Below are 24,989 nucleotides of genomic sequence, written 5' to 3' on the forward strand. Positions count from 1 at the left end.
TTATTTGGTTGTTGATGGATTGATGTATATTATTATGTGGTTTATCATGAATTCGGAATATGAGTTTTACACGATGTTATCACTTGCAAAGAAACTATTTTGTTATTGATTTATGATCGCATGATTCAATAGTTCATATGTTATACATGATGATTGATGTTACTGAAATTGTGATTCTCGAGTTTAAAACTTTGATTAGTTTGATTCGTGATTTATAAGAAATAGGTTGCATGTTAGTCCTTGAATTCGTTAATCACATGATCCGACTATATGTTCCATAGGTGTAACACCCCAAAATATGCTATTCATTTACTTGTTTTATTAAAGGTGTATAAATTGTAATAATTAACCAAGTCAAAAGATTTTGGTAATTGTTAACTAGAAAGAAAATTAGTGTGATAACTATCCACACTTATAACCCTAGGGACTAAAATTGTGATTATGACAAAATTTTAATAACAATAATAATATAACAAAAACCAACACACTGGTGTTGGTGGGGGATCGATCGAACAAGCAGAGAGAAGGGGGAAACCCTAGCTCAAGCAAAAACAAGCAATTGGATCTAAATTCTCAAGATAATCTAGTGCATGAGTCCATAAATCTGAATAACTAACCTCAATTTCGTAAGTGGTAAGCTTGATTTTCTGAATTTATGATTTTTAGAATGAGGGGTTAGACCAAATCTCGATTCCTTGTAACCAATGTAATGAATCTGAGTTAAGATTGCTTTTAGAATAGGAATCATGCTTGAAATTATGTTCTATAAAAAGTGTAGTGAAAAACCCACTTTGTAAAGATTTTGTTACTAATAGGAAATTCATGAGAATTAGGATCATGAGTTAATTGATATGTGAAATTGTTGTGATGCTCGAATGCTAGATAAACTGATTTTAGAATGGAAATTATATGAATTTAGAGGAAGATGATTCTTGTGTTGTGATGAGCTAGTAGGGACATGCTTAGTAAACTTGTACCTTGTGCCTTATATTACCAAGTGTTCGATGAAATGCCTAAAAGAAGAATTTATGTGGAAATAGTATAATGATGCCACAAACTAAATAAAGTGAACAAATGTTCTAATGTAGGCGTGAAAGAAGAAGGTACAAGCACTAAGCAAGCGGAAGGAGCACAAGATCGAGGTATGCTTCGTGTCATACGGGTCTTTATTATATTTCCTATTTATATAAAATTTCGTTGTAAAAGCTATTCTTATATAACGAGATCGACGATGTAGTAAGCAAGCGACAAATCCCTTGTGGATTTGGGTATGTTAATGAAAGTAGTGTTGAGTTATGCTAACCCAATTTCATGGGTTGAATGTGTATGCTTAGCTCTCTACGAGAGTGTTTATGCTAAACCCAATTTCATGGGTTGAATGTGTATGCTTAGCTCTCTACGAGAGTGTTTATGCTAAACCCAATTTCATGGGTCGAATGCTTATGCTTAGCTCTCTACGAGAGTGTTTATGCTAAACCCAATTTCATGGGTCGAATGCTTATGCTTAGCTCTCTACGAGAGTGTTTATGCTAAACCCAATTACACGGGTCGAATGCGTATGTCAAACTCTCTACGAGAGTGGTTATGCTTAACCCAATTATTGGGTTGTTGTATGCTTAAGAGTAAGAATGTTTTATGTGGTTATTGCTAAATCGAAAGGTTATGATTTTCTATGAGATAACTAACTTATTAAATTTGTGAATGTTAATGTAGGTAAAGCACCTCTATAGGCGATTTGGAGTTATGGGACGAGCACATGTTCAAGCCTTATAATACCAAGCGCTTCCGCAACTCATATGCATACTTTTGGGTCCATGTTTTGCCACTTTGTTAGACTTTGTTGAAATGTTTTAGATTTAAAAACTCATCACTTTTGTTGGAATGGTTTTATGTAAATTGGGTCGTAGGTAAACGTTGTATGTTATGTAAAAACAGGGGGTATGTCCGTTTTACAAACGGGTCATGCCCAATTTTTGTAAAAATTTCTTTAAGCGTTAAAGTGGTATTTTAATTCTCCGAAAAATCTTGTTTATGTAGTTAATCTATTATTTTTGAAAAGCGGTCCTTACAAGTTGGTATCAGAGCCATGGTTTGAGGGATTCGAGCTTTTAACGCGATGCTTGAACTCAAACCAATGGCTCGTTCGAAAGTGTGCTCGCTCCCGGATCGCCAATGAGGTAATAATGTATGATTTCGATAAATGCTAGTATATGTTATGAGTTTAAGATGTAAGGTTAAGTTAAATATGTGAAGTAACAATTATGGGCATCAAAACAAGTAATTCCGGAACCCGGGCAGCTGGTACGGACTTGGAAATGGGTTAAAACACAAAAAAAAAAAGTTGCAGCAAAATGATCAGGGGAAGGCCGTCGCCGACTCCCTGTAGGTCCGTCGCCGACGCCTTATTTTGGCCGACGGCCTAAGTTCCTGTCTACGGACATTTTTACCCGACGCCCACTTTTAAGAGCCGTCGCCGACGGGCTACCCTGCCGTCGCCGACGGCTAGCGTGTGTCTGTTTCGCTGATTTGCCTTGTTTTTACCCATTCTAAGTCCCCGTATCAATTGAAAGCCTACTAAATTGCGATGAAAAGTCCATGAGGGACTTCATAAGTATGGGGAACCATAAATAGAAATTTTGAAGTGATGAACTTGAAATAATCGGAGGTGACGAGTCGAATAATATGAACGAAAAGTAAAAATTTTAAAAGGCAAGTAAAATTCAACTAAGGGAAGGTGGATGAAATAAACTTGGAGTAATGAAATATGACGTAATGAAAGCTTGTTAGTTGTGTTAAATATAAATGTGATGTTGTGTAGATGGCCGATGCAAGAAATATCAATGATGATAATGATGATAACAATGACGCGGCTAGACAAGAAGCATTCGAGAACAGAGTTACAGAAGTAGCGGAAGGGGTTATACAAGCCAATCTTCCACGGTTGGCTCAAGAAGTAGAAAGCCGAGTTCTAGGGGTTGTGGATGCTATGATGACTAATAAGTTCGAAGAGTTGAAGGAATTAATCGAAGGATCCAAGAGTAAAGGTAGGGAACGAAGGTGCACTTACAAGGATTTTATGGCATGCCATCCGATGACGTATGACGGTAAAATTGACCCAGTCGAATGTCAAAGATGGGTCTCGAATATAGAGGCGGTGTTTATACGAAGCCGGTGCGATAAGGAGGACCAAGTGATGTTCGCTACCGGTTTACTAACCCATCAAGCGAAAGATTGGTGGGATGCGCACAGCAAGGAAATAGGCGAAGATAGGCTGCAAGCTATGACTTGGCAAGAGTTCAAGGGGCCCTTCATGAGATATCATTGTCCTCAGTCGGCGATCGACAAGATTCAGGAGGATTTCTTACGCCTCCGGCAGAAAAACGAATCAGTGAATGAAATAGCAAACAATTTTATTGATAAGATGAAGTTCTGTGGAGAATTGGTAACAATCGAGAGGATGAAGATAAGTCGCTTCTATGGCGTGTTAAAAGCAGAAGTTAGAGAGTTCATCACTCCCTCAAAATGTGAAACTCTTGAAGAGCTCATCGATTTAGCGCGGGATAGAGAGATCGAAATTAAAAGGCAAGAGGAGCGAGGTGAAAAGAGGCCGAGTGAAAAAGGTGCAAGTTTTAGTCCATCCAAAAAGGGGAAGTTTCAGGATCAAGGAAGAAAGGGTAAGTCGAAAGGTGGGAGTACACCATGAAAGACATGTGGAAAGCTCCATACCGGAGAGTGTTTGCTAGGTAAGAAGGGGTGCTTTAAATGTGGTAAGGAGGGGCATTCGTCCTATCAATGCCCGGATAACCCAAAGACTTGTTTCAACTGTTTCGAAAAAGGGCATATCAAGTCGGAATGCCCAAAGCTTCAACAAGGGTCAAAGAAAGAAGATAGGAAGCAAGAGGGTTCTAGGGCAAAGGGGAGAATGTTTCAGATCACGTCTGAAGAAGCCAAGTCCCAGCCAAATATGGTCTCAGGTATTTTTCTAATAAATTCTATACCGGTTTACGTTTTGTTTGATACCGGAGCTACCATGTCGTTTATCTCTAGTGAAATTGTTCAACATCCATCCTTTAAGATTGAACGAATGCCGTTGCCCTTAGAAGTAGAGATAGCATATAGTAAAAGTTACTTGTTGCACGAAATATGTAAAAATTGCAAATTGACCATTGAGGATGAGGAGTTTGCTATTGATCTTATCCCCATGATCTTGGGGGAATTCAAAGTAATAGTGGGTATGGATTGGATGTCTCAAAACCATGCAGAAATAAAATGTGAATCCAAATCTATATTTCTTCAAACTCCAAGTGGAAGACGATTAAATGTACAAGGCGAAAGGAAGATGGAAGCGAAGCTATGTACTCTCGTTCAAGCCACTAAGTACGTGCTCAATGGGAGTAGAGCATACTTAGCTTACGTAGCAAATACTCAACAAAGCTTTCCAAAGCTTGAAGATGTTGAAGTTGTGAACGAATTTCCGAATGTATTCCCGGAAGAATTGCCGGGACTCCCTCCCGAGCGAGAAGTGGAGTTCAATATCGAATTGAATCCGGATGCGAAACCAGTCGCGAAGGCTCCCTATAGATTAGCTCCCACGGAAATGCGGGAATTAATGACACAAATACAAGACCTCTTAGACAAAGGTTTTATACGCCCAAGTGTGTCGCCTTGGGGAGCGCCCGTCTTATTTGTTAAGAAGAAAGACGGGTCGATGCGCATGTGCATCGACTATAGGGAGTTAAATAAGCTAACCATAAAGAACCGCTACCCTTTACCTAGAATTGACGACCTTTTTGATCAGTTACAAGGGGCGAGTTGGTTCTCCAAGATAGATCTGCGATCGGGGTACCATCAGGTTAGAGTACGAGAAGAAGACATTCCAAAGACCGCATTTAGAACCCGTTACGGACATTATGAATTTTTAGTTATGTCCTTTGGGTTAACAAATGCGCCGGCGGCATTTATGGATCTTATGAACCGTGTATGCCGACCCATGTTGGATAGATCGGTAATTGTATTCATAGATGACATTTTGGTTTATTCACGAAGCAAAGACGAACATGCGGTACATTTGCGTGAAGTACTTGAAACTCTCCGTAAGGAGAAGCTCTACGCAAAATTTTCAAAGTGTGCCTTTTGGCTTAGGGAGGTACAGTTTCTGGGGCATGTGATAAATGCGGAGGGTGTTATGGTCGATCCTTCAAAGATCGATGCTGTAATGAAATGGGTTCCTCCGAAAAACCCAACAGAGATAAGAAGTTTTCTGGGTCTTGCTGGATACTACCGGAGGTTCATACAAGATTTTTCCAAGATAGCCTTACCCTTAACAAAACTGACCAGAAAGAAGGAGAAGTTTGTATGGGAAAAAGAACAGGAGGAGGCTTTTCGAATGTTGAAAGAAAAACTATCAAGTCCCCCAATCCTAACGTTACCAGACGGAACCGAAGACCTGGTGGTCTATTCAGACGCTTCACACCAGGGATTGGGTTGTGTTCTAATGCAAAGAGGGAGAGTTATCACTTATGCTTCGCGACAATTGAAGCCTCATGAGGTGAACTACCCCACACACGACTTGGAATTAGCGGCCGTAGTGTTTGCATTAAAGATTTGGAGGCATTATCTATATGGGGCAAAATGCACCATTTACTCGGACCACAAAAGCCTTAAATATTTCTTTGAACAGAGAGACCTAAACATGAGGCAGCGGAGGTGGTTGGAACTTATCAAGGATTATGATTGTGATATCCTCTACCATCCGGGGAGGGCAAATGTAGTAGCCGATGCATTAAGCCGTAAAGAGTATCCATCTCCCATAAGAGTGAAATCCATGAAGATGGTAGTTATACCACGATTACTTGAGGAGATCCGCGAATCCCAGATAAAGTCGCTCGGAGCGGACGACCTGAAGAGGGAACGATTAAAAGGTGTGATCGATGATCTAGAAGAAAATTCGACCGGGCTTAAGACGCGGTTCAGCCGAATTTGGATTCCGCGATTCTGCGAAGTCAAAGCTGCCCTGCTCGACGAGGCACATAAGTCTCGATATTCGGTCCATCCCGGGGCTACAAAGATGTATCGGGACTTGAAAGCCAATTATTGGTGGCCGGGTATGAAGCGCGACATAGTTAAATACGTCGCGAAATGCTTAACATGCTCCCAAGTGAAAGTAGAACATCAAAAGCCGTATGGGAAATTACAACCCTTGGAGATACCGGTATGGAAGTGGGAGGAACTAACGATGGATTTGATAACCAAACTTCCTAAAACAAAGAAAGGGCACGATACAATATGGGTAATCGTAGACCGGCTTACAAAAAGCGCTCACTTTTTACCCATCAAAGAAGCTTACTCTTCCGAGAAATTGGCAGAAATTTATATGAACGAGATCATATCCCACCATGGAGTGCCCGTGTCGATTGTCTCGGATCGGGACACTAGATTTACTTCTCGTTACTGGCGGAAGTTTCACGAGAGTGTGGGTACGAAGTTGCACATAAGTACCGCTTACCACCCTCAAACGGACGGCCAGTCAGAAAGAACCATTCAAACGCTCGTTGATATGTTGAGGGCGTGTGCCTTAGATTTTGGGGGAAGTTGGGACGACCAATTGCCACTGGTCGAATTTTCTTATAACAACAGTTACCATAGTGGTATTCAAATGGCACCTTACGAACTATTATACGGGAGAAAATGTAGGACTCCCGTATGTTGGGGCGAAGTGGGACAAAGGGAGCTTGCACCAAGTGATTTAATAGCAGTAACGAATGAAAAGATTGAAATGGTTAGAACAAGGTTGAAAGCAGCTCAAGATCGGCAAAAAGCTTATGCAGACAAGAGAAGGCGTCCTATCGAGTTCCAAGTTGGAGATTTTGTCTTGCTAAAGGTGTCCCCATGGAAGGGTATAATCCGTTTTCGCAAACGGGGAAAGCTAGGTCCTCGTTACATTGGGCCGTTTAAAATTTTGGCTCGGGTTGGAAGGGTTGCGTATCGATTGGAATTACCGCCTGCTCTAAACGGGATTCACAATACCTTCCACGTGTCGCAATTAAGAAAGTGTCTTGCGGATGAGACAGCACTAGTACCACTCGATGATATCGAGTTGGATGAAGGGTTAAATTATGTCGAAAAACCCGTAGCCATTAAGGACTTCAAGGTGAAGAATCTCCGAAATAAAGCTGTTAAACAAGTGTTGGTCCAATGGCGACACCGAAAAGGTTCGGATCTTACATGGGAAACTGAAGACGAAATGAGGAAGCACTACCCTTATCTTTTCGGTATGTCAATACTTAAATTGTTATGTGATCAGGTTTCGGGGACGAAACCTCTTTTAAGGGGGGTAGACTTGTAACACCCCAAAATATGCTATTCATTTACTTGTTTTATTAAAGGTGTATAAATTGTAATAATTAACCAAGTCAAAAGATTTTGGTAATTGTTAACTAGAAAGAAAATTAGTGTGATAACTATCCACACTTATAACCCTAGGGACTAAAATTGTGATTATGACAAAATTTTAATAACAATAATAATATAACAAAAACCAACACACTGGTGTTGGTGGGGGATCGATCGAACAAGCAGAGAGAAGGGGGAAACCCTAGCTCAAGCAAAAACAAGCAATTGGATCTAAATTCTCAAGATAATCTAGTGCATGAGTCCATAAATCTGAATAACTAACCTCAATTTCGTAAGTGGTAAGCTTGATTTTCTGAATTTATGATTTTTAGAATGAGGGGTTAGACCAAATCTCGATTCCTTGTAACCAATGTAATGAATCTGAGTTAAGATTGCTTTTAGAATAGGAATCATGCTTGAAATTATGTTCTATAAAAAGTGTAGTGAAAAACCCACTTTGTAAAGATTTTGTTACTAATAGGAAATTCATGAGAATTAGGATCATGAGTTAATTGATATGTGAAATTGTTGTGATGCTCGAATGCTAGATAAACTGATTTTAGAATGGAAATTATATGAATTTAGAGGAAGATGATTCTTGTGTTGTGATGAGCTAGTAGGGACATGCTTAGTAAACTTGTACCTTGTGCCTTATATTACCAAGTGTTCGATGAAATGCCTAAAAGAAGAATTTATGTGGAAATAGTATAATGATGCCACAAACTAAATAAAGTGAACAAATGTTCTAATGTAGGCGTGAAAGAAGAAGGTACAAGCACTAAGCAAGCGGAAGGAGCACAAGATCGAGGTATGCTTCGTGTCATACGGGTCTTTATTATATTTCCTATTTATATAAAATTTCGTTGTAAAAGCTATTCTTATATAACGAGATCGACGATGTAGTAAGCAAGCGACAAATCCCTTGTGGATTTGGGTATGTTAATGAAAGTAGTGTTGAGTTATGCTAACCCAATTTCATGGGTTGAATGTGTATGCTTAGCTCTCTACGAGAGTGTTTATGCTAAACCCAATTTCATGGGTTGAATGTGTATGCTTAGCTCTCTACGAGAGTGTTTATGCTAAACCCAATTTCATGGGTCGAATGCTTATGCTTAGCTCTCTACGAGAGTGTTTATGCTAAACCCAATTTCATGGGTCGAATGCTTATGCTTAGCTCTCTACGAGAGTGTTTATGCTAAACCCAATTACACGGGTCGAATGCGTATGTCAAACTCTCTACGAGAGTGGTTATGCTTAACCCAATTATTGGGTTGTTGTATGCTTAAGAGTAAGAATGTTTTATGTGGTTATTGCTAAATCGAAAGGTTATGATTTTCTATGAGATAACTAACTTATTAAATTTGTGAATGTTAATGTAGGTAAAGCACCTCTATAGGCGATTTGGAGTTATGGGACGAGCACATGTTCAAGCCTTATAATACCAAGCGCTTCCGCAACTCATATGCATACTTTTGGGTCCATGTTTTGCCACTTTGTTAGACTTTGTTGAAATGTTTTAGATTTAAAAACTCGTCACTTTTGTTGGAATGGTTTTATGTAAATTGGGTCGTAGGTAAACGTTGTATGTTATGTAAAAACAGGGGGTATGTCCGTTTTACAAACGGGTCATGCCCAATTTTTGTAAAAATTTCTTTAAGCGTCAAAGTGGTATTTTAATTCTCCGAAAAATCTTGTTTATGTAGTTAATCTATTATTTTTGAAAAGCGGTCCTTACAAGTTGGTATCAGAGCCATGGTTTGAGGGATTCGAGCTTTTAACGCGATGCTTGAACTCAAACCAATGGCTCGTTCGAAAGTGTGCTCGCTCCCGGATCGCCAATGAGGTAATAATGTATGATTTCGATAAATGCTAGTATATGTTATGAGTTTAAGATGTAAGGTTAAGTTAAATATGTGAAGTAACAATTATGGGCATCAAAACAAGTAATTCCGGAACCCGGGCAGCTGGTACGGACCTGGAAATGGGTTAAAACACAAAAAAAAAGTTGCAGCAAAATGATCAGGGGAAGGCCGTCGCCGACGCCCTGTAGGTCCGTCGCCGACGCCTTATTTTGGCCGACGGCCTAAGTTCCTGTCTACGGACATTTTTACCCGACGCCCACTTTTAAGAGCCGTCGCCGACGGGCTACCCTGCCGTCGCCGACGGCTAGCGTGTGTCTGTTTCGCTGATTTGCCTTGTTTTTACCCATTCTAAGTCCCCGTATCAATTGAAAGCCTACTAAATTGCGATGAAAAGTCCATGAGGGACTTCATAAGTATGGGGAACCATAAATAGAAATTTTGAAGTGATGAACTTGAAATAATCGGAGGTGACGAGTCGAATAATATGAACGAAAAGTAAAAATTTTAAAAGGCAAGTAAAATTCAACTAAGGGAAGGTGGATGAAATAAACTTGGAGTAATGAAATATGACGTAATGAAAGCTTGTTAGTTGTGTTAAATATAAATGTGATGTTGTGTAGATGGCCGATGCAAGAAATATCAATGATGATAATGATGATAACAATGACGCGGCTAGACAAGAAGCATTCGAGAACAGAGTTACAGAAGTAGCGGAAGGGGTTATACAAGCCAATCTTCCACGGTTGGCTCAAGAAGTAGAAAGCCGAGTTCTAGGGGTTGTGGATGCTATGATGACTAATAAGTTCGAAGAGTTGAAGGAATTAATCGAAGGATCCAAGAGTAAAGGTAGGGAACGAAGGTGCACTTACAAGGATTTTATGGCATGCCATCCGATGACGTATGACGGTAAAATTGACCCAGTCGAATGTCAAAGATGGGTCTCGAATATAGAGGCGGTGTTTATACGAAGCCGGTGCGATAAGGAGGACCAAGTGATGTTCGCTACCGGTTTACTAACCCATCAAGCGAAAGATTGGTGGGATGCGCACAGCAAGGAAATAGGCGAAGATAGGCTGCAAGCTATGACTTGGCAAGAGTTCAAGGGGCCCTTCATGAGATATCATTGTCCTCAGTCGGCGATCGACAAGATTCAGGAGGATTTCTTACGCCTCCGGCAGAAAAACGAATCAGTGAATGAAATAGCAAACAATTTTATGGATAAGATGAAGTTCTGTGGAGAATTGGTAACAACCGAGAGGATGAAGATAAGTCGCTTCTATGGCGTGTTAAAAGCAGAAGTTAGAGAGTTCATCACTACCTCAAAATGTGAAACTCTTGAAGAGCTCATCGATTTAGCGCGGGATAGAGAGATCGAAATTAAAAGGCAAGAGGAGCGAGGTGAAAAGAGGCCGAGTGAAAAAGGTGCAAGTTTTAGTCCATCCAAAAAGGGGAAGTTTCAGGATCAAGGAAGAAAGGGTAAGTCGAAAGGTGGGAGTACACCATGCAAGACATGTGGAAAGCTCCATACCGGAGAGTGTTTGCTAGGTAAGAAGGGGTGCTTTAAATGTGGTAAGGAGGGGCATTCGTCCTATCAATGCCCGGATAACCCAAAGACTTGTTTCAACTGTTTCGAACCTAACTTGTATGGTAACCATGGTAGGACATGGTTGACCACCATATAGCTTGATTGACTTTTCTGTGTATCTGCCGAGCAAACCAAGGTGAGTTTACACTCTTACCAAGGCATGGGATTCCCAGGGTCGGGAATGGGTTGGAAGATTTCTTGTACTTAAGACATTATCAGGATTATGTACTTTAGGCCTCGGGAGAGGAAGCTTATTGAGAAATACTGCTAGACTAGTGATACTAATACTTCTCTTCGCACACACGCTGGGAATGGCTGCGATAATAGAACTAATCTTCGCACACATGCCTAGAATGGCTGCGAACCATACACTAATCTTCGCACACATGCCGGGTGGGCTGCGATACAAATATACCTAGTCTAGAATACTTGGGAAACTCCCACTAACCTTCGCACACATGCCTAGAGGGTTGCGATACAAATGCATACGATACATGGATTACTAAACGAACATACGAATTACTATACTATCACGAACACTGAATAACCAACTGTGAAATCGCTCAACTAGTTGTTGACTCTCTGTTACATGCCTTGCAGGACCTTAGGTACTCATGGAGCTTGCACGGGAGGCGCAGTCGTTGTGGGCACGGATTGTGGATATTATGATAAACACTTTTATGACATATCAACTTAACACTTATGTTTGGGTTTTTACATTAATGCTTCCGCTACACATTTTTTTATGCTTGGTTTTGAAAACACCTTTCGTATTGAAGAATGACATTTACTATTTACATATACGTTCAATATGATTGGTGGCTTAATCCTGGTCATGTCACGCCTCCATGCGGTGGTACTCCGCGTGTGGATTTTGGGGGTGTGACAATATGTGATTTATGGTTACAAAACTAATCGATAATGGTAACCATTGTTGGAAACATGACTTGCTTATGATGAATAGCTCACTTAACTGTTAAGTGCTATTACGAAACATGCATGGGAATAGTGAACTTATCTGTTACGTGTGTTATGAATGATTGTTATCTGTTATGCGATGATCCTTGCTTCGAATACACACTATGAACATACGTGAACAACGTGAACGTAAACTGATTTTGTGTATACGAACATCATAGGCTTTGCCTTTTTATGTATGAACAAGTAGCTAGTCTTACCGAGCAAACCAAGGTGAGTTCACTCCTCTCAAAACAAGCACGCGTCCAGTGGGGACAATCAAACCGGCAAAACTTGTAAACGGATTTTCGTAAACCCATATCCTTGTAGGGGATATGAGGCGGTTTTCAAATACCCACATCCTTGTAGGGGATGTGAGGCGGATTTCACAAACGCGTATCCTTGCAGGGGATATGCAACGGTTTTCAGTAATGGTTGATGTTGGATAATACACTCACTCTCTATCACTTAAGTCCCATCATACTACCGGGTTAGTTGCTTGTAGGGCAACGGGGTTATTAGTTGATAGCGCTATTAGGTTTGGCACCCTCACGACATACCTGGATAGGACGAGCGTGAACTAATAACTTTAAATCATGACCAATGTTTGATAGAGCATTGGAGAAGGGCAAAAAGGGCCATCTACGGTATCGAGTTATTATCAACATAACATAACACGAATCAGTAATCGGTAACGAACGGTTTAACAAATCAGTGAACTCACTAGCGTTGTCTGATACACGTTTTTCTGCATGCTTGCAGGGCCTTAGGTATATGTTGTTGGGGCTTACTGTCTGGGATGCTGGAGTGGTCATGGGTCGAGATACAAGGGATCGCAAGTCAAGATTAATGGTTTTCGTACATATGGTTTATGGAACATTTAACAATTGATTTATGCTTCCGCTGTATACAATGAATTACATTAAACATTTTGTAACATTTTATGTTAATGAATGAAAGTTTTTATTTTAAATATTGTTATGAGTTCAATGTGATTGGTGGCTAGATCCTGGTACATCACACGTCCCACGGTGTTTCCGCAAGTGGTATTTTGGGGGTGTGACAGAAGAGCCCGAACGAGCCCAGATTCTAACGGTTTTGAGTGAAAAAGTGTAAAAGAACATTGAAGAAAGTATGAAAACATCTTTCAACTCCTTTAATCTTGTGAGGTTCGTGTAAAATAGTATAGAAATCCTTTAGATCTGAACCGTTATTGATGAGATGAGGTCACACTTCAATGTTCATAAGAACTCCATGATGACGTCACCTTCGAACAGCCCAATCAAAAGATTTCATGGTGGAAATATGAGATTTGTTGGTGAAGATGATGAGATAGTGCGTGATGATGAAAGAAGTACAAGATTTAGGATGAAATACTTACGGAATCACTAGATTTCGAGAGAAAAGTGCTTGGGAGCGTGCTGGTCAGATGAGGTTGTCACATCAACTGTTGTTGATGTGACAAGTGGGGTATTTATAGGTGAAAGGGGAGAAAGGCGGCGAAAGGGCGATGGGTCAGATGGTCGTTCGATCGGATGACCATCCGATCGGATGGTCATCCGGACGGATGGCGATTCGATCGAAGGGTCATTCGATCGGGCGGTTTGTGCGAGTTAGTTTCCCGACTTTCATTTCGTTCGACGTGTTTTGTTGCGTTAAGCATTTTGGACACATTAAGCGTTTTACGATATAATTAGCTTCGTGTTAAGTGCGATAAATTGAGTTGCGCGTGCCTGCGAGTGCGTGTTTATATAGTTTCAACCACTTCAGTATTATTATATATGTAACAGGTCATAGCATAAGTAATTGCGTTTGATTCTGTGTTAGCATTGCGACGCTTTACGACGATCGATAGGAACAGCTTAAGTTACTCACGTGATGTCGTCGTTTGCGTGATTGTGTTGCATCACGATGATCGATGGGAGTGACTTAACTATTCACGCGATGTCATCGTTAGCGTTAGTGTATGCGTTGTGATGTGCGATATAGCGTGTTGAAAGTATGCGAATATATGCGAAATAGCGTTGTAAGCGATATAGTTACATTATGATCTGAATCTCTGGTGCTAGGCGTAACGAGTGTAGCGAGAGTAACAAGCACGAAGGTACGGGTTGTTACAGTCTCCCCTACTTTAGGAAATTTCATCCCGAAATTAATCCACAAGGAGGGCTGCGAAAATTGATGCGAGTGAGAGTAGCGATAAAAGTGAGCGAGATAAGCGGAGAGTGAACAAGCGAGCGGCTAAGAGAAAAGCGACGAGCAACGAAGGCGTTAGAATAAGCGTAGAGCGAACGAGCGGTCGATCTGGGACTGACTAACGGGTGCGTATTGGCAACATGAAGAAAGCGACAAGTAAAGCGATTCGTTTGTCTAAGGGGACAGCGGTGAGTAAGACATTTTGTTTGACTAAAGAGTGATAATTAGCGATCAAAAAGCATTTTGAGTTCTCAAAAAAGTTTTATGGCAACGAGATTTTAAAGAAAAGTTCGTTTTAGGGAAATTTTCGTACAGTGCGGCGTTGAACCTTGAGTCGATGTTCACATATCATTTGCACATATCAACTCTTGTTCGATTTCGGGCTTTAGATCGCTTTCTAGAGGGTTATACGCGCACTGATATAACCAGTGTAATGCGACAAACACTCTGGAATAGTGACATAGGCTTAACATACCTAAAATAACCTTTACATAACTTAGAAATAAGTTTTGGAAGGTTTGGTATGCCGAAATCAAGTTTATTCGCTTACAGGGACTAAATTCGACAAACTGCGAAAGTATGCCAATTTGAACTGTAACAAACATTCTAGAACATGACCATAAGTTAAACACACCTTAAATATCCTTAACATAGCTTAGAAATAGGCTTTGAGGGGTACGGTGTGCTAAAATAAACTTTATGCTCATTCAGGGACTAAAAGCGTCAAAAAGTGCATAAGTTTTCATTTTCGCGCATAACTTACGTTCTGAATACATCCAGGCATCCAAAAATTTATGTAAGCATTAAAATATTATGTTTTAATGTTTGGCATGAGAAAAATCCATTCGTCGCGCAATTTGGATCGTTTTTCACGCTTATGCGCATTCCGTCGTAATTAAGCGAACATCGCGATCGTACGACCAAACGAACCGAAATCCGAGATATTTTTGAGCATGTTTTGAGTTCCCTATACTTTAACTTCATTTTAGAGGCTTGAAATGAGGTTAACGGGCCTTAAACGTGTCGAAAATGGACTTAAAAGCATGCAGGGGCTAAAACTGTCATTTTTGAAAAGTTGTGCTGATCAGACAAGCTCAGGCGGCCCGCCTGAGTTTATGTGGATCCTGATGCGGGCCGCTTGGCCTCCCCAGTTATGCAAAAATGTTGCAAACAGCTGTTTGCAGCTGTTTAGCACTTCAAAACCACTTGCAAATGGTTTTTAACAATTCTAGGGGCTCCCATGGGTTTATAATTCAGTGGGTGTGTGTTGTACGGCCAAGATTTAACGCTTGGGGAACAAGAAACGATCTTAACGGTTCCATGTTTCCTATAAATACCCCCCATGTCTTGCTCATTTTCCCTCACATTTGAAATCTGATTCAAAGCTCTCTAAGTGGAAGTTTATATACTTCCTACCTGAGAGTGAATCGTGTTCAAATCTTGCGGGGACCTTCTGTAAGTATTCTTTCGCGTTTTTCATTCGTTTTAGCATTAAAGTCAAACTGCGTTTGACTTTCTGCATTGACCAGTTTATGGTCGACGCGAAGTTCGTTTGAACTTCATGACGTGAGCGTAATCACGATGGTTATAGTCCCTAGTAACTATACCTACTGATTTCCACGTTATCTAGGCTCAGTGACGAGTCGTAGTTTCGGCCAAAATGCGTTTTCTCGCGTATTTTGTAACCAAACTACTCTAGGGTATTAAAACCGTTTTTTTAATACCAAACCTGTTTTCTAACATTATTAAACATGTTCTAGCATGTTTAGCTCGTCGCTTTTAGATTTGTGCTTGTTTAGGGTCGTAAAGGTAAGCGATCTAATCAATCGCTTATGCTTACGAACCCGACCCATTTGGTCGATCTTTAGGATCTGACCAAACACTTTAGGTGACCATAGTTGTATAGGGAATAACCTTCCGAGGTTATACCTTATGGTCACGTCGTTTAAGTAGTTGTTTGATAAGTAGTTCTTATGCCTTAGGTAAATTACCAAAATACCCTTTTTGCGCCAAAATTCATTTTAAACCTATGTAACATAATCTTTGACATCTAAACTGATTTAGCAACAATATTAAGCATGTTAAGGCATATCTTGCTTGTCATAGGGCTAGTTAGGCATTCCGAACGCGTTTTACGCGAACGACGCGTTAAAGTAGCATAAGCTACCTAAACGGGTCGTAATGGGTCGTAAGCACTTAGGTTAGGTTTCATTTTAGTATGTGGGCTTTGTTTAACCATATCATATGAGTTCCAATACTCATTTGGTTTACGAAACCTCATACTGTCCAATCCCCCGATTTAGGTCCGGTTATTTATGTGGTTATCTATATAGGGTGCCGTTTGATTCCGTGATCCCTCTAGCTTTGGTTGGTTGTTGTTCAAGACTTCTAAGCACCCTCAAGTGAGTACATAGTACCCCTCTTTTACTATTTTCCAAACATTTTGGGGTGAAACACATGTGCCTACTTGTTACTTTCGTGCTTTCTTGTTTTCACATCATATGCTTGCTATGTTCTTTAGTACACTTATAGTACATGATTTCATTACATTGTTTTGCTGTGTATGTTAACTTAGCATGCTAGCACATTGATTTACATTACATTGTTTTGCTATATATGTTTACATGGCATATTAGCACATTGTTTTACATGACTTTTCTGCTTTGCATGTTTACTTAGCATACTTAGTACATTGTTTTCACATAACTTGTTTACATTTGGTATGACATTTGGTTTGCATAAACGGTTCTTTACTACATTCATTAACATTAGCTACGCCACTCGGTAGTAAGTAATAGTACCATAGGACTTGACAAATCCCGTTCCTGACATCCTGGGTTGGTTTGGATGAAAGGAATGACTGAGTCCGAAAACATTTTACTTTGATAACCTTTACTCTAAGGTTATCCTGCTGTCTCAAGGCTTGAATGTAATGCGTTATCTTACCACATAAATGTTTGTATCAATAAAAGAAGCTTTTACTTGGCAAAACATAACTTTTTGATTTATTCAAAACACTTTGTTTTGTTCCTTTTTACTTATGGTTAGGTATTCTCATTTTGTTACTTACCATACATAACTTTTGTTTACACTTAACTACATAACTACATTTTGGGTTTTAAACATTGACAATGGTTTAGACAAGAACATTTGATGATTGGTTTTAACATGGACTTTATATATTGGTGGTTTGTTTAATGACTTAAGTAACGATATGTGTGTAGTATGATACAAGCCTGGTGGATACGCCGCTGGTACTTCCTATATATAAGTGCTTGTATTGTATTACATGTCATAGCGTTATTTAAATCATTTAGTTTGGACTTATATATTTTTACACAAATAACACATTTTCACAAGACTTCGTTTTACAAAAACAACTTGTTTTATACAACTTATTTTTACTTGGTTATTCTTTTAACCATACGTTATTCTTCTATTTATACATATCATTTGATTTTATCGCTTTTCAAATGATTTACAAAACAAAACATTTTACAAGATTCATGACTAACTTTTATTAAACACTTTTCTTAAACTTAAGTCATGAATCCTATTTTCACAAGACCTATGTACTCGCCGGCATTTTTATGCTGATGTATTTTCACATGTGTTTCAGGTACAATAGTTGATGAAATTTGATGATAATATTGACGCATGCTCACATAGGATTGGACAAGGCCTTAGTGACATTAAAAGATGCAAGACTAGTTAATTCTGTTATCCTTCTTTGTTTGTTAAGACATTGTAACTCATTTAATTCAATAAAACGAAATTTGTTTAATCCATGGTTGTGAAACAATGATTCTGTTACAACACTCCCCGACGTTTCCGCCACGTTTTGTTGTTTTACGTGGTCGGGGTGTGACAGCAAAGTTGGTATCAGAGCTCATGGTTATAGGGAATTAGGTTATTAGTAATGCTTTGACCTAGTCTATAACCTTCCTAGGACCCTTACGCGAGTTTACTTGCGTTTAGTCACAAAACAATACCGTCACCTATCCTTAGGCGACAACCACAACAAGAACATAAATTTCAAAACCGCTTTGAAAAGCAACCATCTGTTCTAGGATGATTGATTATAAGGTTTTGAACCCTCTAAGTTTTCAAATCTCGTCAAAGTTTGGGTCTAAATAATGTGAACACGTGCAAACTGGAAGAGTGAATGCCTGTACTCTGAGTTTTCTGTCTAAGGCTAGAGTGTTCGTACAAATCCGCAATATCGGACCAGACACTCTTACCTGGGAACTCTTGGGGTGAGTGTTCACTTATAGGCGAGCATGTCTTCAGCAATGCATTATTATGACCCGCTTACCTTGATTCTTCACCATCTCATTTGTTTGCCTTAGGTAACAAACAAATGATCGCAATTTCTATGCGTTGTCATTTTGTTTTGATCACCCGATAACCTTTCACTTGTTTCTTCCTATGTCTTTCATTTTCTTCTAGAATGTCTCTTTATCTCAGCAACGGTCAGATGTCCGAGCAAACAGCTAAATTTGCCCAGCAAATAGGCGAAGTTATTTTGAAGTCTGTGGATCTAGGCATTGCCATGTCTCGTCTCAAAAATAGAGCCACTCAAGAGTCACCGTGGAAAGCAGAAGTCGAGCTTGCACCAAAATCAAAGAAGCGTAAAGCTTCAAGGAAACCCGCTGCTGTCACATCAAATCAAGCAGGACCTAGCCAAGTGGCAATGCCACTAGCTAAGAAGCCCTACAACGGAACTGCACCCTTGTGCAACCGATGTACCCTTCATCATCATGCCAGTGTAAAGTGCCGCAAATGCCTAATTTGTGGACTTATTGGCCGTACGACAAGAGTTTGCTCAGCTGCAGCAGCACCAAATTAAGCTGGCAACAATCCTACACAAGCTCGTTCTTGCTACAACTGTGGCGAGATGGGCCATTTCCGAAGGAATTGCCCAAAGGTTGTCGATGCAAATCCAACCCTTGGATAAGCTTATGGCCGAGCAAAAGATGTTGCTGTCTTGTGCTTTCGTTTCTTCTGTTTTCTTGTATTGTAAAACCATCTGTTTTGTTCATAAATAAAATTCATTGTTTGCAATTCTGATATACAAATGTAGTTACATGTGTGTATGGCATTTCCCTATGATACCTACATCAAGGAGCTATGCTCTTTACAAACTACTCTTGTGATTCTCCCTTTCAAGTGATCGCTCATGATTTCCTCGAAAATGTTAAGTACTCGTTTCATTATAGAAACAAAGTACAAGAAATAAAGCGAAATAATGAATAATCGTGCTTTTTCGCACATCTGTGCCTTTGAATCCTTGGTTAGATGACTAAGGGTATTTTCAGATCTCATACCCATTACGTTCTGACTTTTTCAACATGCATAACATGAGTTTTCAAAACAACATTCATAATTTCAAAAACATTTTATATAGTTCAAAAACATTTTTAATATAGTATATTTACTTAACTTTTCAAATGCATGATTTCAAAAGCATCATTCATGTTTTCAAAAACCTTATACATAATTTCAAAATTCATCTTGCATGATTTTAAAACATTTTTTTTATATATACCTACCTAATACACCTACTTTATGATTTCAAAAGTATTATATAAAGTTCCAAAAACATTGAACACGTTTTAGAACCCCATGCATAGTTTTCAAAGTATTTTCCTCATACATTGACTTAACCTTCAAATTCCGCTTCATATGTCGCCTTGGCATATCTAGCATTTCAACTTCATAAGCATTTTTACTTCATGTTTTGACTTAAGCACATCCAGTGCAAGGTTTCAAAACATCTTTAATTCCCAAAATCCATATGGGATCTTCTTATCATTACAATTAGATCCTTGTGCATAATTATCATTCAAATCAGAATCCTTAACTGGATTCCTTGTGTATCTTAATTCGAACATTTCGGTTCTTTGCAATCGAAATCGAATTTCCTATTTAAGATCTTTCTAACTTCATAGTTAGATTCTTGATAATGTTTAAAGCACCAATCAAAATCCACTGATTGGATACTTGGTGTGCTTTAAATGCATGTGCTCAGTTAGCAAAACAAATTAACAAAATCATGACAAGTTTAAAATCAAGATAAACAATTTTGTGGTTATGTGACTATGTGTTTATGCATTTTGCGTTTTCTTTTATGCATATTTTGTGTTTTTATACTCTGGATATTCGTTATCCAAATCCTCGTAGAACCTTTCATATCTTCATATGAGGGATTCGTAGTAGGATATTCAAAAGGTACTACCTTAAATCCTTAATGGGCTTCTACGTAATCACCCTTGGATTATATAAGTACCATTCCATCATTCAAAGAGACCCCTTTTAGTGGTCTAGGTCAAAAGATTGATTCAAATTCTGGTTGAGAATGACATGTGATGATATAAGCTGAAAAGACTCCTTGGCGATCTGGAGATCATTTATTGACTCAATTAAAAAGGACCCCATTATGGTCTAATCACAATCATCACAGGCTCGTTCATCGTTTTCCTCCCCTACACATTATAGGATGCACTACGTGACTATGCAAGGAATTACGTAATCATGCATGCATACATAATTATGAAGTTCAGTGCACGGAAACCGCGGTAAGACTTATTATGTGTAAGAACCAATAGTGGCAACCATAACAAAATGTGAACAATGTAATAGAGGTACGGTGGACGCACCAACAACGCTTTATATACTTGTATATAAGTGACCTTCTCACATTGCAAGCATGATGTTATTTAAAGTTGCTAGAAGTTCAGGACTTTAACCAGTGTTGTTCGATCTTTTCAACTTCATGTTTCAAGCTCTCACAAGTTTCCTCTAAATAAATTTCGGGACGAAATTTCCTGAAGTAGGGGAGACTGTGACACCTGTGTCACTTCATCCATCAAAGAAATACCAAACCAATGAAATATAGTATTTCATACTTGGGATTTGTATAAACATGTGTATCATTTGCACATATCAACTCTTGTTCGATTTCGGGCTTTAGATCGCTTTCTAGAGGGTTATACGCGCACTGATATAACCAGTTTAATGCGACAAACACTCCGGAATAGTGACATAGGCTTAACATACCTAAAATAACCTTTACATAACTTAGAAATAAGTTTTGGAAGGTTTGGTATGCCGAAATCAAGTTTATTCGCTTATAGGGACTAAATTCGACAAACTGCGAAAGTATGCCAATTTGAACTGTAACAAACATTCCAGAACATGACCATAAGTTAAACACACCTAAAATATCCTTAACATAGCTTAGAAATAGGCTTTGAGGGGTACGGTGTGCTAAAATAAACTTTATGCTCATTCAGGGACTAAAAGCGTCAAAAAGTGCATAAGTTTGCATTTTCGCGCATAACTTACGTTCTGAATACATCCAGGCATCCAAAAATTTATGTAAGCATTAAAATATTATGTTTTAATGTTTGGCATGAGAAAAATCCATTCGTCGCGCAATTTGGATCGTTTTTCACGCTTATGCGCATTCCGTGGTAATTAAGCGAACATCGCGATCGTACGACCAAACGAACCGACATCCGAGATATTTTTGAGCATGTTTTGAGTTCCCTATACTTTAACTTCATTTTAGAGGCTTGAAATGAGGTTAACGGGCCTTAAACGTGTCGAAAATGGACTTAAAAGCATGCAGGGGCTAAAACTGTCATTTTTGAAAAGTTGTGCTGATCAGACAAGCTCAGGCGGCCCGCCTGAGTTTATGTGGATCCTGATGCGGGCCGCATGGCCTCCCCAGTTATGCAAAAATGTTGCAAACAACTGTTTGCAGCTGTTTAGCACTTCAAAACCACTTGCAAATGGTTTTTAACAATCCTAGGGGCTCCCATGGGTTTATAATTCAGTGGGTGTGTTGTACGGCCAAGATTTAACGCTTGGGGAACAAGAAACGATCTTAACGGTTCCATGTTTCCTATAAATACCCCCCCATGTCTTGCTCATTTTCCCTCACATTTGAAATCTGATTCAAAGCTCTCTAAGTGGAAGTTTATATACTTCCTACCTGAGAGTGAATCGGGTTCAAATCTTGCGGGGACCTTCTGTAAGTATTCTTTCGTGTTTTTCATTCGTTTTAGCGTTAAAGTCAAACTGCATTTGACTTTCTGCACTGACCAGTTTATGGTCAACGCGAAGTTCGTTTGAACTTCATGACGTGAGCGTAATCACGATGGTTATAGTCCCTAGTAACTATACCTACTGATTTCCACGTTATCTAGGCTCAGTGACGAGTCGTAGTTTCGGCCAAAATGCTTTTTCTCGCGTATTTTGTAACCAAACTACTCTAGGGTATTAAAACCGTTTGTTTTAATACCAAACCTGTTTTCTAACATTACTAAACATGTTCTAGCATGTTTAGCTCGTCGCTTTTAGATTTGTGCTTGTTTAGGGTCGTAAAGGTAAGCGATCTAATCAATCGCTTATGCTTACGAACCCGACCCATTTGGTCGATCTTTAGGATCCGACCAAACACTTTAGGTGACCATAGTTGTATAGGGAATAACCTTCCGAGGTTATACCTTATGGTCACGTCGTTTAAGTAGTTGTATGATAAGTAGTTCTTATGCCTTAGGTAAATTACCAAAATACCCTTTTTGCGCCAAAATTCATTTTAAACCTATGTAACATAATCTTTGACATCTAAACTGATTTAGCAACAATATTAAGCATGTTAAGGCATATCTTGCTTGTCATAGGGCTAGTTAGGCATTCCGAACGCGTTTTACGCGAACGACGCGTTAAAGTAGCATAAGCTACCTAAACGGGTCGTAATGGGTCGTAAGCACTTAGGTTAGGTTTCATTTTAGTATGTGGGCTTTGTTTAACCATATCATATGAGTTCCAATACTCATTTGGTTTACGAAACCTCATACTATCCAATCCCCCGATATAGGTCCGGTTATTTATGTAGTTATCTATATAGGGTGCCGTTTGATTCCGTGATCCCTCTAGCTTTGCTTGGTTGTTGTTCAAGACTTCTAAGCACCCTCAAGTGAGTACATAGTACCCCTCTTTTACTGTTTTCCAAACATTTTGGGGTGAAACACATGTGCCTACTTGTTACTTTCGTGCTTTCTTGTTTTCACATCATATGCTTGCTATGTTCTTTAGTACACTTATAGTACATGATTTCATTACATTGTTTTGCTATGTATGTTAACTTAGCATGCTAGCACATTGATTTACATTACAGTGTTTTGCTATATATGTTTACATGGCATATTAGCACATTGTTTTACATGACTTTTCTGCTTTGTATGTTTACTTAGCATACTTAGTACATTGTTTTCACATAACTTGTTTACATTTGGTATGACATTTGGTTTGCATAAACGGTTCTTTACTACATTCATTAACATTAGCTACGCCGCTCGGTAGTAAGTAATGGTACCATAGGACTTGACAAATCCCGTTCCTGACATCCTGGGTTTGTTTGGATGAAAGGAATGACTGAATCCGAAAACATTTTACTTTGATAACCTTTACTCTAAGGTTATCCTGCTATCTCAAGGCTTGAATGTAATGCGTTATCTTACCACATAAATGTTTGTATCAATAAAACAAGCTTTTACTTGGCAAAACATAACTTTTTGATTTATTCAAAACACTTTGTTTTGTTCCTTTTTACTTATGGTTAAGTATTCTCATTTTGTTACTTACCATACATAACTTTTGTTTACACTTAACTACATAACTACATTTTGGGTTTTAAACATTGACAATGGTTTAGACAAGAACATTTGATGATTGGTTTTAACATGGACTTTATACATTGGTGGTTTGTTTAATGACTTAAGTAACGATATGTGTGTAGTATGATACAAGCCTGGTGGATACGCCGCTGGTACTTCCTATATATAAGTGCTTGTATTGTATTACATGTCATAGCGTTATTTAAATCATTTAGTTTGGACTTATATATTTTTACACAAATAACACATTTTCACAAGACTTCGTTTTACAAAAACAACTTGTTTTATACAACTTATTTTTACTTGGTTATTCTTTTAACCATACGTTATTCTTCTATTTATACATATCATTTGATTTTATCGCTTTTCAAATGATTTACAAAACAAAACATTTTACAAGATTCATGACTAACTTTTATTAAACACTTTTCTTAAACTTAAGTCATGAATCCTATTTTCACAAGACCTATGTACTCGCCGGCATTTTTATGCTGATGTATTTTCACATGTGTTTCAGGTACAATAGTTGATGAAATTTGATGATAATATTGGCGCATGCTCACATAGGATTGGACAAGGCCTTAGTGACATTAAAAGATGCAAGACTAGTTAATTCTGTTATCCTTCTTTGTTTGTTAAGACATTGTAACTCATTTAATTCAATAAAACGAAATTTGTTTAATCCATGGTTGTGAAACAATGATTCTGTTACAACACTCCCCGACGTTTCCGCCACGTTTTGTTGTTTTACGTGGTCGGGGTGTGACAATAGGCGGCGAGCGTTACGCGTTAAGCGAGGAGCGAAAAGCGGTAGGCGATAGGCGAACAGCGATACACAATAAGCGATAAGCGATACACGAGGAGCGATAGGCGGCAAGCGAAAGGTGTCAATGCGATAAGTGACTTGCGATAGGCGAGTAGCAAAACAGCGATATGCGATAAGCGATACACGGTAGTAAGCGATACGAGTATTGAAGCGTTGAGATTGATACATGCGGTAAGCTTTTAAGTGTTCAAACAATTGCGATAGCGGTTGCGAGTTAGACTTCAACGAAGGTGCGATCGCATGCGTGTAGACTTACGAAAAGTTTACCCATGATGCGTTCGAGTTGCGATGAGATGTTATGCCTTGAGAATGAGTTTAGCATGTTGAAAATAGTCTCAATAGTATAAGGGGTCTAATAACGTTCAACTCTGCATGGCACTTTCTTCACAAGACTTTGGTTAGCATGGCGAAGCACTTATATATAGGAAGTACCAGCGGCATATCCACCATTCTTCAACCACACGCTTCTGGCCCGTGAATAGATG

At 39.0% G+C, this 24,989-nt stretch overlaps 1 protein-coding gene and 1 long non-coding RNA gene across 3 annotated transcripts; both read left to right on the forward strand.

The window, feature by feature from the left end:
• The first annotated feature begins 498 nt into the window (after positions 1 to 498).
• On the forward strand, positions 499 to 1,859 carry LOC110939079. Of its 2 annotated transcripts, none has more exons than XR_002591946.2 (3): positions 499 to 626; positions 1,089 to 1,142; positions 1,714 to 1,859. It is a non-coding gene; the product is annotated as an uncharacterized LOC110939079 (long non-coding RNA). The 2 variants fall into 2 exon arrangements; XR_002591945.2 differs by having other exon boundaries at positions 507 to 633.
• Positions 1,860 to 2,818: 959 nt separating this feature from the next.
• On the forward strand, positions 2,819 to 8,920 carry LOC110943518. The gene is made up of 4 exons (XM_022185262.1): positions 2,819 to 3,622; positions 3,707 to 3,974; positions 8,147 to 8,200; positions 8,772 to 8,920. The coding sequence occupies exons 1-4, from the start codon at positions 2,819 to 2,821 to the stop codon at positions 8,786 to 8,788; spliced, it is 1,143 nt and encodes a 380-aa protein (XP_022040954.1). The 3' UTR covers positions 8,789 to 8,920.
• Positions 8,921 to 24,989: the final 16,069 nt, after the last annotated feature.

The sequence above is a fragment of the Helianthus annuus genome, chromosome 5 (assembly GCF_002127325.2).
Source record: "Helianthus annuus cultivar XRQ/B chromosome 5, HanXRQr2.0-SUNRISE, whole genome shotgun sequence".
NCBI lineage: Eukaryota > Viridiplantae > Streptophyta > Magnoliopsida > Asterales > Asteraceae > Helianthus > Helianthus annuus.